Source organism: Cucurbita maxima, unplaced genomic scaffold (assembly GCF_002738345.1).
Source record: "Cucurbita maxima cultivar Rimu unplaced genomic scaffold, Cmax_1.0 Cma_Scf00001, whole genome shotgun sequence".
NCBI lineage: Eukaryota > Viridiplantae > Streptophyta > Magnoliopsida > Cucurbitales > Cucurbitaceae > Cucurbita > Cucurbita maxima.
This window is the reverse complement of record NW_019272017.1, coordinates 665,433-681,271: the sequence shown is the minus strand read 5'-3', so window position 1 is coordinate 681,271 and position 15,839 is coordinate 665,433. Positions and strand designations below refer to the sequence as shown.

General features: G+C 35.0%; 4 protein-coding genes across 4 annotated transcripts; 1 reads left to right on the top strand and 3 right to left on the bottom strand.

The window, feature by feature from the left end:
• The first annotated feature begins 2,082 nt into the window (after positions 1-2,082).
• Positions 2,083-3,719, top strand: LOC111491167 (omega-hydroxypalmitate O-feruloyl transferase). Its single transcript, XM_023139945.1, has one exon. It carries the CDS (start codon positions 2,209-2,211, stop codon positions 3,532-3,534), a length of 1,326 nt encoding a protein of 441 aa, XP_022995713.1. The 5' UTR covers positions 2,083-2,208; the 3' UTR covers positions 3,535-3,719.
• A 548-nt stretch (positions 3,720-4,267) lies between these two features.
• On the bottom strand, positions 4,268-5,113 carry LOC111491753 (non-classical arabinogalactan protein 30). Its single transcript, XM_023140769.1, has one exon. The coding sequence runs from the start codon at positions 5,037-5,039 to the stop codon at positions 4,440-4,442; it is 600 nt and encodes a 199-aa protein (XP_022996537.1). The 5' UTR covers positions 5,040-5,113; the 3' UTR covers positions 4,268-4,439.
• Positions 5,114-5,375: 262 nt separating this feature from the next.
• Positions 5,376-9,799, bottom strand: LOC111490840 (probable inactive receptor-like protein kinase At3g56050). Its single transcript, XM_023139467.1, has 9 exons — positions 9,289-9,799; positions 9,067-9,205; positions 8,915-8,986; positions 8,664-8,807; positions 8,437-8,577; positions 7,711-8,156; positions 7,334-7,524; positions 7,115-7,247; positions 5,376-6,148 (listed from the first exon to the last, which is right to left on the bottom strand). The coding sequence occupies exons 1-9, from the start codon at positions 9,407-9,409 to the stop codon at positions 5,550-5,552; spliced, it is 1,986 nt and encodes a 661-aa protein (XP_022995235.1). The 5' UTR covers positions 9,410-9,799; the 3' UTR covers positions 5,376-5,549.
• Positions 9,800-13,358: 3,559 nt separating this feature from the next.
• Positions 13,359-14,294, bottom strand: LOC111491692 (uncharacterized protein At5g39865-like). The gene has a single exon (XM_023140682.1). It carries the CDS (start codon positions 14,224-14,226, stop codon positions 13,534-13,536), a length of 693 nt encoding a protein of 230 aa, XP_022996450.1. The 5' UTR covers positions 14,227-14,294; the 3' UTR covers positions 13,359-13,533.
• Between the last annotated feature and the right edge of the window lie 1,545 nt (positions 14,295-15,839).

Below are 15,839 nucleotides of genomic sequence, written 5' to 3'. Positions count from 1 at the left end.
TTTTCCGTTTTTTTTTTTTTTTTTTTCATATGAAGAATATGTATAGTGTAGATAAATGTGTGTATTTATCTAAATATTATAATAACTATTAATTTCTTTCCGGAATTAAAATAACCCCACTAATTGGTCAATGAAAACTTGACGTGTACAACTACAACCGCTAAGTTTGGGACAAGTAAACAAAAGGGTAGAAATGGAAAGAAAATAATTGTCCGTTTTAAAATACGTCTATTAGGGAGAGGTTCCTCTTCCAACCGATACGGGATCTCTCAATTAATTTGAAACAGTCGAAGCTTACTGCTAATAGATATTTGTCCGTCACCAACTTTACGGTTTTAAAACGTGTTTGTTAGGGGGAGATTTCTACTCACTTATAAGGAGATCTCACATTTTTCCTCTTCGTTGCATAAGTTCTAAAGAAGTTGTTTTAACTTTTAGACTATACGCTTATACGCAATGGATATTCTTAAAACGGGATGACATTTTTCCTTTTGTGGGGTCGAGCTCTTTTAGTGAGAACGAATTCCTTAGTTTAACCAAGGAAGATTTTTTTTTTCTTTCTTTTTTGTGATTTACTTTGGATCGAGACAACAAATGTTAGTATGTTATGGAGAATCTACGAGCCAATTGTAACGATTCCAATTATTTTGCAATCAGGGAATGAGATAGAGGTAGAGACGGAAATTGAAATTCTAGTTCATCCCGATGTTATTCCTAGTAAACGATCATCTTCGTAACGTCCAAAAATAGTTTGAAAATAGAAGAAAAAACTATTTGCCAATCTCAAACAATCATCACATGAATTATATTCTAAAGCAATTAAAAGGAAAAAAAAAGAAGAAGAAAATGAGTTATGTTCATAATAGTTTAGGAATGGTTGGGTGAAAGGGAATCAAACAAGCCACATGGGCAGGCAAATTCCTAGGTCAATTTAAGCAGTACCATCCCCATAAATAATTATTAAAAATATATTTTATTTTTACCCTATTGCCATTAACTTTTCTCCAAAGCAAATAATAATAATAATAATTCCCAAAATGCCATTTTCAATTAATTAGTGGGGCCCACAGAATGTCCAGTGAAAATCACTTTTTTTTAAATTATTTTATTTGACTATTATTTAAAATATATATATATATATAATTAAAAAAAAAAAAGACAAACAAACAAACATTATTCGGAACGCAACACAACTGCGATCACATTCATACTTCCGTCCCCACCTTTTCACTTGTGAGTATCACTGTTTTGTCACTGTGTTTTTTCCTCTTATCTATTTTTAAAAAAATTTAAATTATAAATATGGTTCATTTCTGAATTCAAAATCACCTTATTTACGCTTTTCAAATCTTATTTTTTAATTAAAAAAAATGTTCATAAATGTATAGACTTGTTAAAAGCTATTTTCAAAATTGTTAAATTCGAATTTAGAAAATTCCTAAATTTAAGATTTGATGTTAAAAATAATTTCTAAAATTGTGCAACTACAAACACAAAATAACTTCCCTATACAATTGTTACATGTCTCACTTACAAATTTAGAAAACTAATGCAATTTTGTCTTTTAGTTAAAAAAAAATAATTAAAGTAATTAATTTTATATATTAATCCAACTTTATGAATTGATTGATTTGATAAAATTAATACTTAGCCATATAATTAATCGATATATTATATAAACTCATCCGTAATTGAATAAAAATATAATAATAATTAATAACTTTATATGTAGGTTAGATATTTAAAAAAAAGAAATTAGTAGGGATTGTTTATTTGCCATCATAACAAGTAAAAGAAAATTCCAATATCCCCACAGTATTTATTCGCTTCCTTCACAATTAAATACACAAAATTACTGATAGGATAGAAAGGCTTGAAAGGATACACAAAAAAAAAAAAAAAGGCTTTTTATTTATTTATTTATTTTTAGAGACAATTTGTCAAACATTTAGCAGTAGACACTAAAAATCCTTGTTTCTTATCTTATCCTACTAAGCCTTACATTAACATTAACATTAACATTTGATTAATTAAATTAATTAAATTAAATTAAAAGAAAAATAGAAAATGGAAGCGCGAGGTTTGAGAATCTACTTGCAAATCTTCTCTACAGTTGTCTTAATGAATTCCCCAAAATGATGCCTTCAAATTCATTGCCAATTCTTCTCTGTTTCCTCATTTCCCATCTTTCTTTCTTCTACTTCTCTCATGGCGGCTTCCAGTTCCGTCCAGGTTAAGCACGTCCACGTCATCACTCCGGCCGACCCCCCTCCACCGTGTCTCCTCCCCCTCTCCGCCATTGATTCTCAGCTCTTCCTTCGCTTCACCATTGAGTATCTTCTCATTTACACTCCCTCCTCTGCTTTAGATCGCTCCACCATTTCTTCCTCCTTTCGAGCCGCTTTGTCCCAACTTTTGGTTTTCTACTTCCCTCTTTCCGGTCGGGTTCGGGAGAGGCCCGACGCCTCTGGTCTCGACGTTGTTTCTCGATCTCAGGGCGTGCTTTTTCTTGAGGCTGTTTCGGATTGCTACTCGGCGGCGGACTTCGACCGCCCGCCACGCTCTGTCGCCGAGTGGCGGAGGTTTTTGGCGTTTTCTGTGGAGGATGTTTTGGATGGATCTCCACCCTTGGTTGTTCAGCTGACGTGGCTTAAGGATGGAGCGGCGGCGGTTGGGGTTGGGTTTAATCATTGTATTTGCGATGGAATTGGCAGCGCCGAGTTTCTCAACTCCTTTGCGGATTTGGCTGCCGGGAGACTCCGCGCCGCCTCTGAGTTGAAACCGGCTCCGGTTTGGGATCGGCATCTACTCAATCCGCAACCCCAATTTTGCCACCGTCGGTCTTCATCTCCGCCGCCGGAGTTCCAGCGTGTACCCGATCGCTGCCGGTTCATGTCCCGGTTTACTGACGAACCGCTTGTTCCCACTGCTGTTACGTTCGGGAAAACGCATCTCACGCGCCTCAAGTCACTCGCTCACTCCACGCGCCGCCCTGGTGTAGCGGCGTTCACGGCGTTTGAGGTTCTTGCTGCTCATATATGGCGGAGCTGGGCTAGATCCCTGAAGCTCCCTTCGAATCAAACGCTGAAGCTTCTCTTTAGCATTAATGTACGGAAACGGATCAAACCGAATCTCCCGGCTGGTTACTACGGCAACGCCTTCGTCCTCGGCTGCGCTCAGGCCACCGCCGGCGAGCTGGCGGAGAAGAAACTGGACCATGCCGCCAGTTTAGTGAAGAAGGCGAAAGAGAGAGTCGGAGACGAGCACGTGAGACACGTGGCTGAGTCAGTGAGAGAGTCGAGGGCGTGTCCAGACTCGGTTGGCGTCCTTGTACTTTCCCAATGGTCAAGGTTGGGGTTAGAGAAGGTTGACTTCGGTATGGGTCGGCCGGTTCATGTAGGCCCGGTCTGTAGTGACCGGTACTGCATTTTATTGCCGGTTTACAATCAGACGGACGCTGTAAAAACGATGTTGGCGGTCCCCACGTCGGCCGTTGACAAGTATGAATCACTGGTCAGAAACGTGGCCACGTGAACTCACTGGATCGTGACACGTGGTGGAGTTGACTTGTAAAAAAATGTTTGACTCCTGTTTTTTTTTTTGCGTTCTGATATTTTTATTTATTTAATTTTTTTTTTGTCCTTCCATTTTACTACTTTCCTAATATGCCCCTCGGAAAAATGCCACGTGGATTCCACGATAAGGAAAAGTTTTGTCGATGTGTTTTAAACCCGCTGTCCTAACTTTGGGCGGCACAACGTGGCCGCTTGGATGCCCTCCTCTTTTTACTGTTTATCCAAATCTTTTCCGTAAAAGATTTAATAATATAAACACAAAAAGAAAAATGAAAACTAAATACCAAAATGCAAATAATTTAAATAAACTAATTATTTTGTACCCATTTAAATGTTCGAGTTGGTTGGATTCGTAATCCTTGACTCTAAAATAAAATATATTAAAAGTTTACAAATAAACACAAATTAATCTGTAATTATTTAAGTAAAAACACTATAATCACAAAAATATATAATATGTTTTATAAAATTTAATTAGTTTGAGTCTAATTGAGAGACTTTTGTTGAATGAACCTCAAACCGAATCAAATCTATTCAAGTTTAGAAAATTAATTCAACCCAATCCAACCCTTATAATTTGGAGTAGGTCGATTCAGGTTGTCGGGCCAATATACACCCGTGTAAAGTATATTATTGAAATGTATATATATAAATAAATCATAATTTTTATATTATTGATAAAAGAAACTATGAATAAAATATTAGCATTATATTCTCATTCCCGATGATCGGGTTAGAAGCACATAGACTTGACCAAATAAACTCCAAAACCCCAATAAAAAGGAACAAAAGAAACACAACCAATCAAAACAGAACACAGAGAGGTTTAATTCGTTGGACGACAATTTAATGTCCTAATAATGTCTAGAGACATTTTTCAGGGTGGAAAGCCAACGGCCCGGCGGAGTAAACCGCCGCCCGATACTTGGGGCCGACGACGAACTTCTTGTCGTATCGGAGCGGCGCTCCGGCAATGCCGTAGTTGAGATTGGTGAGAAGGTCACAGTCGGACAGAGGAGAAGAAATGGGCTTGACTTTGCAGGCTTGCAGCGGGTGGTCAAGAACCGGGTGGGGCATTTTGTAGCCCACTAACTCGGCGTAAAAATACCCATATTTATCGGTTTCGTACACCTTGTAGAAGCTCACTTGGTTGTTGTGATTCTTGCAAATCACGCTGATTTTAGCACCGGCGATCGCCTTGGCGCCTGTCAGGGACCAGCTTCCGATTTTCTGGCAGTTTTGGCAGTACACCATGCCCTCCACGGCGATAGCCACTGGCTTGGGGGTGGGTCGGGGTGGGTTTGCGGCGGCGATGTGGAGGAGGAGGAGGAGGAGGGAGAGGGAGAGGAGGCTTTTGGCTGCCATTTTTGTATTTTCTTTATGGGGTTTTTGTGTTCTTGATGTTGGGGTGAAGGGAAATTGGAAATGGAGATGGGATTTATATATTTGAAGGAATTGAGACATTTGAAGACGTGGGTGCAACCAATCTGACACCAATTTTGTTTTTTGATTGTACGTGAGAGCCACTTCGATTTGTGATGAACACAATGATTAATCATTTTTTGATCTTTTCTTATTAATCTTTCAATTTATTGATTTGTTTGGATTCATCGTGTTGGATTGATCGGGAAGAATTAATCAAAGTCTTGTATGATCGTATTCTAACTTAATTATTAACGAATTAAGATACATCGACACAAATAGAGAATCACATCATTTCGTTAATGAATTATGCCGTTAATCAAATCAAATCAAAGTCGTTTTTGAATAACCAAGAACAAAAAAAAAGTTAAAGGAGCCTAAAACTTGTAATTTGTATGTAAATATATATATATGTATGTATATGAACTATCTCACATATATACAAGCAAAACCTCTAAAGTGAAGATATCCACAATATGATCCAGCAGAAAACTAGACATGATACAGAAGAAGTTCTGCTCATACTTGCAACAACAATCGAGATTCGACACCTTATCGTCCTTCCGACACAATCTCGAGCTCAGCCCACCAAAGAGGAGAAAGCCTTGGGATCGCTTCATCTGGGGTTATCCCAGTTATTAATCTCAACCTTGCAGCGACGAACTTCATCGTTGGTCTCTGCTCTGGATCGGAAAGTAAGCATGCTTTTAGCAACTGACCGATCTGCTCCAACTGCTCCTCTTGGAACGATACGAGAGTCGGATCGACAAGGTCCTTAAGAAGTTGGTCGAATCTTAAGTATTGTATTGCCCATTCTTCAAGTGAACCATTTTCTTCTGAATGGGGAATTCTACCTGTCATTAGTTCTAACAATACTAACCCAAAGCTGTAGATTTGGCTTTCTGGACCTCCTGACGAAGTGTTTAAGAGATGTCCGCTCGTGTAGTTCCGGACCTCTGCAACGATTTCGTTTTGTAAACTGCATTCGGCAATCTTTGCTGCATAATCCTCGGTCAGATTGACAGCGGATGATGTAAGGTTGAGTTGGATTAGTGGCGCGGTCTGCTGCTCGTGCAAATATTCGAGGCAGTAAGTCATGCCCATTGCTATTCTCATTCGCATTTTCCAGTTCAAGTGCTCGAATTCTTCATCTGCAGAGCAAAAGAGAACGAAAAGACTCGATCAAATTTCTATCGAAACTATAGTATTGCTCGAATCGAACGTGGCCGTGATTACAAATGTGACGAAATGAACTCCTATGTGATCCTCATATATGGAAGGAATAATAACATAGAATAATCCCAAATAGTGTTTATCGTGAATGAATGATATTTAGCATTCTAGCCTCATCAACATAGTGCTGTTAAGAAACACGAGCCTCCACAATGATATGATATTATCCACTTTGATGAAAGCTCTCATGGGTTTGTTTTTGTTTTTCCCGAAAGGCCTCATACCAATGGAGATGTATTACTTACTTATAAACCCATGACCATCCCCTTAATTAGTCGATGTGGACTCCCACCCAACAATCCTACCGTCGAACTAAGTACACCATATAGTCTCCCCTGAGGCATATAGAGCCCTCGAACAACCTCCCCTTAATTGAGACTCAACTCCTTTCTCTGGAGCCCTCGAACAAATACACCATTTGTTCGACACTTGAATCACTTTTTAACTATACCTTTGAGGATTTTATTGACATGACTAAGTTAAGAGCACGGCTCTGATACCATGTTAGGAATCACAAATCTCCACAATAGTATAGTATTATCCACTTTGAGCATAAGCTCTCGTGACCTTCCTTTTGGTTTTTCCAAAAAGCCTCATACCAAGGGAGATATATTCCTTACTTATAAACCTATGATCATCTCCTTAATTAGTCGATGTGAGACTCCCATCCAACAATCCTCAACAAGTGCAACTCCAACCAGAAAACCGCAGCAACAATAGTAAGTAATTAAGACAAACGTAAACACTTCTCAGTATAACAGAGAATTCGACTTGGTTTTTCCACTATGCCCACGAGCTATAGACATGGACAGTTTCACAGCTAAAACTGACTACATTTGCATATAAGCATATCAAGCTGATTATAGCTCGTGCCTGATACTTACCATGAAGATGTTCAAACAGCGTTCCGTTCGGAGCATATTCGAAAACCATCATTCGACTGAAGGGCTCCTCTTCCTCGCAATACCCAATAAGGTTGACGAAGTTCTTGTGATTTACCTTCGACAGCGTATCGATCTACAACGAGGTAATACACAATGTTAGAAACATCAGACTTGACAAAGAGGAAATGTGGGTCAGTGGGATTCAACTAGCATCTATACCTTTTTCCTGAACTGAGTTTCCAACGCCATTGACCAATCTTTAGAAGACTTCACTGAAATGACGTTCACAGCTATCTCAACCCCGCTCGACAACGTCCCTTTATACACCGGACCAATGGGTGAATAACCGATTACGTTACTGAAATCCTCACAAGATACTTCAAGCTCAGATTTTTTCAGCTTTGGCACACCTGAAAACATATCCCACAAATTAACAACAAGAATATGCTGCTGCCATAAACACTTTATCTAATTTATCCATGTGAAACCCATTAAACAGCCTAAGAGATTGATCTTCCTGTTTCAACTAAAGCAAGCCTAATCAGTTTCAAATTGGTATATCCAACAAGAAAGCAAAACTAATGAATGAAGAATACCAGTAACGAATGCTTTCTGAAGCTGTCCGCTTAATCCCGTTGCCCATGGCTTGACAGTGGCTTTATTGCTGGTCCAGAAGTAAATGGCAACGGCCAATGCGATAATGAATATGGCAGCCCCTGCACTTGCTCCTAAAACTACACCGAGTGAAGATGATTTATCGCTTTTTTCGGGTGAGTTTGAAGAAGGCGGTGGTGGAGGTAACACCTTGGGTGTTTCTGGTGGGGGGGTTGGAGGAGATTGCTGGGACGGTGGAGGTGAATTGTTTCCATTTGAGATAGATACATTGGTAGGTGGTGGTGGTGGTTTTGGAACACTTCCATTCGATGATGACACTTGAGTAACTTTAGCATCTGCATCTGTAAGCTGCAGTGTGGACTGTATTTGAGTAGCTGGCACTCGAAGCTGTCGTCTTCCTCTACTTTCTTTTATTTGAACATCATCACTAGCAAAAACGAAACATATAAATAAATTAAGCTGTTTCTCAAACCATAAACATCGACAAAACAACGATTTGATTTCAAAAGGACATGTTTTCGAAGGAAGTCATCCATGATTGTGCACAAAAAAGTAGTTCTTCATTTCAATAATCCACAAGAAAAGCAAATAACATTTCCAGTCATGGAATTTGTCTTCCAGTTCTTCCAAAATTAACCAAAACGTGCATAAGGTTCATCCTATTCAGTTAGGATCGACCAGTGATCAAATGAACCATGATGACATACCATGAAATCGATTTCTTGTTGCATAATGGCCCTTCAGCTGTATTCGAAAGCTGGTTTTCATCAACTTGAAACTCCGAAAGTAATTGAAGCTGATGAATTTCAGGAGATAAGCTAACAAGATGCTTGTTGTTATCCAACAGACTGCACAGATTTATACATAAAAAAAACTAAGTTATTAAAGGCTTAGCGAAAAAGCTAACTCTCAAATTGTTGTAGCCAAAACATACAGAATTCCCAGTGAGAGATTGGTGCCAAGATCAGTTGGAAGTGGCGCACAGAAGTTGTTGTATCCTAAATCTAGCTCCTCCAGTTCTTCAAGTCCTCCTAATCCATCAGGGATGGTTCCAGTGAACGAATTGTTTCGCAAAATACTGCACGACGAGGTAGAAATCGAAGGTAAAACCGCGGTTAGCTGTTGCAGCTAGAACAAAACACAACCAAGAAAACACAAATTGAGATCAAAGAACTAAGTTCTTACATAGATTTTATATGGATTAAGTTCTTGAGCTCAGGAGCAAGTGTTCCTTCAAGACAAAGATTCTGCAAATTCCTGCATATCATATAATTCTACTTCAATATCATCTTCAGAGGGAAGGGGAGCAGGAACAGGATCAAAAATGAAGAACATACAGGGAAATAACTTTGCCATCTGAACATTCAACTCCAAACCAAAAACATGGATTAATATCTTCTTTGTGATCATTCCAATTTGACAAAGAATCAAATGGATCATTCAAAACTCTCTCTCTGAACTTGAGAAGAGTCAAACCTGCCCAAGAACAACACACAAAGCAACTCAAAAACCCTTCAAACTTTCATCAAAACAGGGCATTAAAATGGTTAAGAACTCACCTTCTTCATTCAGCGACCAACACAAATGAAAACTCTGAAACAGAAGACTCGTTACAACCAACCCAAAAACCCGAAATCGAAGCCTGAAGCGATGAAAACTCGGATTCTCAACCTTACCCATTTCAATCAAAGCAACGAAAGCCAAAACCAACACAAACCCAATAGAGTTTTCAAGCACCAAATGAGTTCAAAACGTCAAAATGAGCACAACAAAATGGGAAAGGATCAAAAGGAAAATGGATGAAACAGCGTTCTAATCAAAGAAAGCTAAAGCAAACCAGCCAACCACCAACGAAACTTCAAGTTAAAACGCGTAGTCCATTTCTATTTCATCTTTGCACAGAGATTTGGAATTTTTGAGGGCGAAAATAACACATGCGGAGAGAAAATCAGCACGCCGCCGCAAGAAGACAAGTGGGAAGGACCGAGTCTAAATTTCAGAAACAGAGCCGGGCGGGCGGGCGGGCAGGCGGGGGGGTGAGCATTCAAGTGAAACGACAAACGAAAGCTGCCTTTGGATGGTGGCAATGGCATATCATTTTCCCTTTGACTTCGTCAAATCCCATTCTTCTTTATTAGTTGACTGACTTCCAATATACGTATTTCTCCTCTTACATTACCCATTTTAATTTAAATTTTCTTTTTAATATAATTTTAAATCAAAATTTATTTATTTTCCTTAATAAAAAAAAACTTTATTTGTAAGATTACTTCAAACCACAATAATTCTCATTTTAAAAAATGGAAATTGACTTAATTAAAATAATATTAAAAAAAACATTAATCAATAATTATTCTTCTCTATATTTCTTTTATAGTACAAGGTAAGAAAATTCTTTAAGAAATTAAATAAATGTCAATTATTAGATGATATTCTATAATTATTTAAATCATTTAGCTAGAAAATAAAAATGGATTATTAAAGATTTCCATTTTTAAAATAAAATTACTTTAAATGGAAAAAAAAATATTGGGTAATTTCATACATCATGGACTTTTATTTAAAAATTAAATGATTTTTGGGTATTATTTTTAATTAAATAAAGTTGAGTATCTTTCCTGGAAGTTTCCTGCCCCGAATTATTAATTATATTATAGATTAAATAAGATGGTGGTATTAGTAAATCCAAGCGGGCTAGGACGAGTTCATAATATAAAATTATAAAATTATAATATTTTTAATTATTGTCTTATTGATTCTAAATTAGGTGAATCAGATTTTTTTATAGGAAAAAATTAATTAAAAAATAATGAGTTATTACTTTACGAGATTTTTGTATTAAAGAAATAAAAAGTTAAAATTGCTTCAAATTTAATTTAAATTTTGGCTATTGTGGATGTCCCACTGTTCCGTAATTTACAAACCAAAATAATTTTTAAAATATATTATATTATATTATTAGTTTAGTTAGACTTGTATCTGATATATATCAACAATTTATTTATTTATTTATTTTATATCTAAAAAATTTAAAATTTTTAAAAATATAACTAAACCTAATTTATTTAATATTCAAGGTATGATTATGTCTAATTAGATATAATTATAAAATTATGAGGCCATTTTTAAAGTTACTATTTTTGAACTTCTAAATGATATAAATTTGTTGTTTACCCCCATTAATTTAGTTTTTAATTCGTCTTGTAAGACAATTAAGAGGTGTTTATATGATTTCATGTCAGTTCATAGGTTGACATTTTTTTGTCGAGTCAACCTGATTGATTTCAAAACGTGGTTATAACTCAACCCGACACTACTCGATAGTAGTGATCATTATGAAGCTTAAAAATATTTTACGTCTATAATCGATATTAATGATGCACTATGATTTATTGAATGTTTGATATTTGAATTTTACGAGTTTTAATCATTAGTAAAACATATATTGTGATTAAGTAAAATAATAATAATAATAATATTTTAATCTATCTTAAAAATAGTGATGTGAGCTACTCGGGTCACCAACCTAATCAACGGAAAATTTTATTTGTGTTTATAAAGAAAAAAAAAAAAAAAAAGAGGGTTGGAAATTGATTTAATGATGGCAACAAAATGGTAAATTGATAAGTATTTGATGGGGAAAGTCAAATCCTATCCACATTAAATATCATTAATATTTCTATCCAGGTTTTCTATATTTTGAATGGTTAATATTTAAATTAATGACAGCCGACTTATTGTTGAGGTTTGACCAAGTCTTACTCGATTCACAATTGAATATGGAAATTGTAAGATTATCTATGCGTTCAATGCTGACTAGGACGCAAAATTCTCCTATTTTATTTTATAAACAAAAATTGGTATAATTATCTAGATTTTTAATTAAATTGAGAGTGTATTGAATTATATGGAAGTATTATGCATCATCTTATTGAACCATAATTCTAACGTTAGAACGTGTGCATATTGTATGTTATATGATCACACGTTATGTACGAATGCATGCATCACAGCACCATTTACATTTTTTTTTTTTTTGTTAGTTTTGGGCACAATGATCTGCACTAGCCTATAGTCAGGTCTAAATGGTTCATTAAAGTGATTGCCTAATAAGTTCATGCACGTGTGCATAAATTGTGTGTAGATAAATAATATGCATCCATCCTTGCTCAAAAAAGAAACTAAAGCCTAAATAACAAACTTATACCCTACCAATCATGATATATATTATATATGAATTCATATTTCGATTTCAATGATGTAGTCCCTTACTGAGAATTTTTAAATATTCAGCACATTATACAAATTATGATATTTGTTGAAAAGATCATGGAATAAAGCCATAGACACTTTATTCTCCAATATAGTCATATTTCCCGTTAAGATAGAGTAATAATGTATATCAGTTTTGAACTATTTTTAAGAGATCGTTAAACTTTAGTATCGATATGGATGACAAGTTTATGTATATTTAATTCTATGACAAATTTTAAAATAAAATTTTTTTAAATAGTTTTTCGACCAAGAAAAAAAAAAAGAAGAAATTTAATCAAATTTGATGGGCTCCATCAAAAAATGGATAAAGTGGAAGGTGTGCTTTTGTTAACAAATAGATAATATTCAAATAATATTTTAAAGAAAAAAAAAACATAAACGATAATATGTGGGCTAATAATAATACTAAATAAAACCACTTAACATTCTAAAATGACCCACTTGGCTTCTAAAAAGTATTTAAAAATTATAGTGTTTTTATTTGGTACATCCACATAAATTGTGTAATTAATAAATTTTTGTTGAATTTTAGAGTATTTGTTTAATTGTTCTTATGAAAAGAGTATAACATTTTTTTCATGACAAATAAAAAAATGACTCAATTATATGTTTTGAAAGAAAATGATCAAGTTTGTTGAATGATATGAAAAATAGTGAAGAAGAACCATAGTATATGCTCTAAAATCCTCTATTAAATGAATAATTAAAAAAAAAAAAAAAGAATAGTAGAATTATCAAATTAATCCGAGATTAAAAAGTGTTGTTATAATAGTAATTATTATTATTTGTTCAATTTTACTTGAAATTCATGTAGGTCGGTATAGCTTTGAGATTTTCCTCCTAAGCCCGTGGGCTCAAATATTAGGTGAAGCCCAAAATGGAGACCCACATGTGTGAAGAGCCCAACACTAAAGCCCAAAAAAGAATCACATGTTGAAGAGCCCAACGCTGAGAGGCCCAATTTTAGGGAAATGGTAACAGATGTATACCTTCTAATAAAAGAAAGCTTCAGTGTAGGTCTAGGGTCGGGTCGGGTCGGGTCAGGGATCAGGGTCAAGACGAGAATGACACAAAATTAAAAAGAAAAAATTAAAGAAATTTTTTTAAACTATAACAAGTATGAATGTGAAAATAAAGATTTGAACAAAATTGGAATGTGAAATTAAGTGAAAAAGTTAAAAGGCAAAAATTGAGGGATCCTATTAGGGATATGAAATTGAAATTTAGGGAACAAAACTTTTTAAAAATTTGTAAATTTAATGTGACCAAAAATTTTATTTGACTCTAAAAAAAACATACAAAATCAGAATCAAACAAAGGAAAGGAAAGAAAAATTAAATCTCTCGGACGCTAAAAGAAAAACATACAGAGATCGAAGATTTCAAATTCTCTACCATTTTACAATTACAATCAAATCTAAACTAAACTAAACTAAACTAAACTGTGTTACAAATTTCCATGGAAAATGGTTAATATCATTATTGATTTTATTTGTTTGATCCTTTATTTAAAATCTATTGATCAGTGTGTTAAGAACCTGTGTTTCGCAGCCGAATCGATGAACACGAAGGGCACCGAATCAAGCCATTGATGTTGCAAGCATTGCACGTTCTGAATCCGAGTCTCTTGACGTAGATCTTGTGGCTTCCATCGCAATCTTCGCAAACAACGAATCGAATCCCTCCGCAAATCTCGCAAGACCTCGAAACCGCCTCCGGAAGGCCGTGGATGAGTCTCTTCAACTCACCGTTCTCATTCATCAACCTGATTTCATCGGCTCCACCAATGTATCGTCCGCCGATGAAGACTCTAGGTAGAGTAAGATTCTTCTGACCGATCGCATCCTGCAACTCGTCGAGGAAACTAGAGTCCATGGAGAGATCGCGCTCGTCGATCGGGACGCGGAAGCATCTGAGAATGGATCGGACGGCGCGGCAGTCCTCGAAGGTGCGGCGGACGACGCGAAGGGAGGTGTAGTAGAGGACGATCCGGTGGTCGGAGTCAGGGATGAGGCGGTGGGACCAGGAGCGGAAGAGGGAGGTGGAGAGACGGACGCGGTGGAAAATGGAGGGCTTCTTGGGAGTGTTGGGAGGGGAATCGTAAACAGAATCTTCGCGACAGAGGTCTTGAATGTCTTTGAAGGAAGAACAGGAGAAGTGGCGATGATTTGGCTTGGCCGGAGATTGGACTCTGGCCGGCGAACTCAGCCATTGAGACCACATGGAGAGAAACACAGTGTGGCACAAGGGGAGAAGAAGGGGCAGTATTAAGTAAAGGCGAGAGAGATTCAATGTTTAAAGATAATATAATAAAATTACGAAACCCTAAATCAGAAATTTGGGAATTTGGGAATTTGGGAATTTGGGTGTCTTTTTAAAAGGAATACTATAAATTCACGAGTTTTATGTCCAAATAAGTATCTAAACTATAATAAAATTTAAAATTCTAACCATTCAAATTTTTTTTATAATAATTCCCAAATTTTAAATGTGCAGTAAATTTAAAAATTCCAATTTTGTGTATAATATATAATTATGATTTGAATCCATTTAAGGTAAATATTTTAAAAAGTTGAGTAAACTAAATTTATGAATTAATTATTTTTAAAATTTGAAGATAAAGCACCTCTTTGCTGACGAAGTTATCTTTTTTGTTATTTTGACCGAAATGGTAATTTTGAAGTGAAAATTCGGTATTTAAATTTATACCAAATTTTGCTAATTAAATTAAAAATCGGGTTGGTTTAATATTTTGCAGAATTATTCAAAGATCGGACCCAATTTATGATTTTATAAATGAAGTAAAATTTATATTGAAAAAAAAGTTATAAAAATATGGATTTTATAATATGATGCATTTATAAATGCGATTCCTTTTCATTTACGGCATGCCGAATCTATAACTAGGGAGGCGAAGAAGAGAGAGTATGGAGAAATTAGTGTGCGAGACCTAACTACCTATAATTTTTGAAAGATGAATTAAATTTATTTAATTTTATTTGTGTTACATGTTATATGATTTTTATTTATAATTTAAATAAAAATGAATTAGTTGTTGTTGCCTTTAATTAATTATCAAAATTGTGTATGTTAATATGAATAGTTTAGATAGAAGAAAAAAAAGCAAAAAGACATTTGCAATATATATGTATTTTTTTTTTTTTTTTAAGTAAAACTAGTATATAAATGTAGTTATTAATATGTCGAGATGAATGTCATAAAATCTAATTGATTTATGTTATGAATTAGTATTCAATGTAAAAGACTTATAACAAACTATAAAATCAATTGGTTAGACAAAAATAAAATTTAATAGGATAAAATTAAGTCACAAATCCTTAAAATTTGTATTCAAACAAGTGATAATAAAAAATTTATTTAAATAAATGGTAATAATGAACTAATATAGTTTTTCGAGAACTGTTCTACTTGATTATTATATACGTTAAATAGCACATATAAAAAAATGCTATCAATGTAATTATTTTGAGCCAAATATATTTTTAAATTCTAAATAAAGCTAGTTATTCAAGTTTAAGAAAAGAAAATCTTAATTAATAGATTTGTTGTGTGAAATTGATATATGTCTTATGGGATTGGGGAAATATTAAAATGATAGGAGGGTAGTGTGAGATGATCTGGGACAGAGAAATATTTCCGTTTTACGTAAGTTGATATTAAAGTGGGATGTGGATTTATATGTTGAACTGAAATGAAGAGTCTTGAAGATTGAGAATTGATTTAATAAATTGAAGAAATTAGCATTATTGGTAAAGTATGCATGCACATGCACATGCCTCATAATTTGTCACCATAATCATTAATTAATTATATAT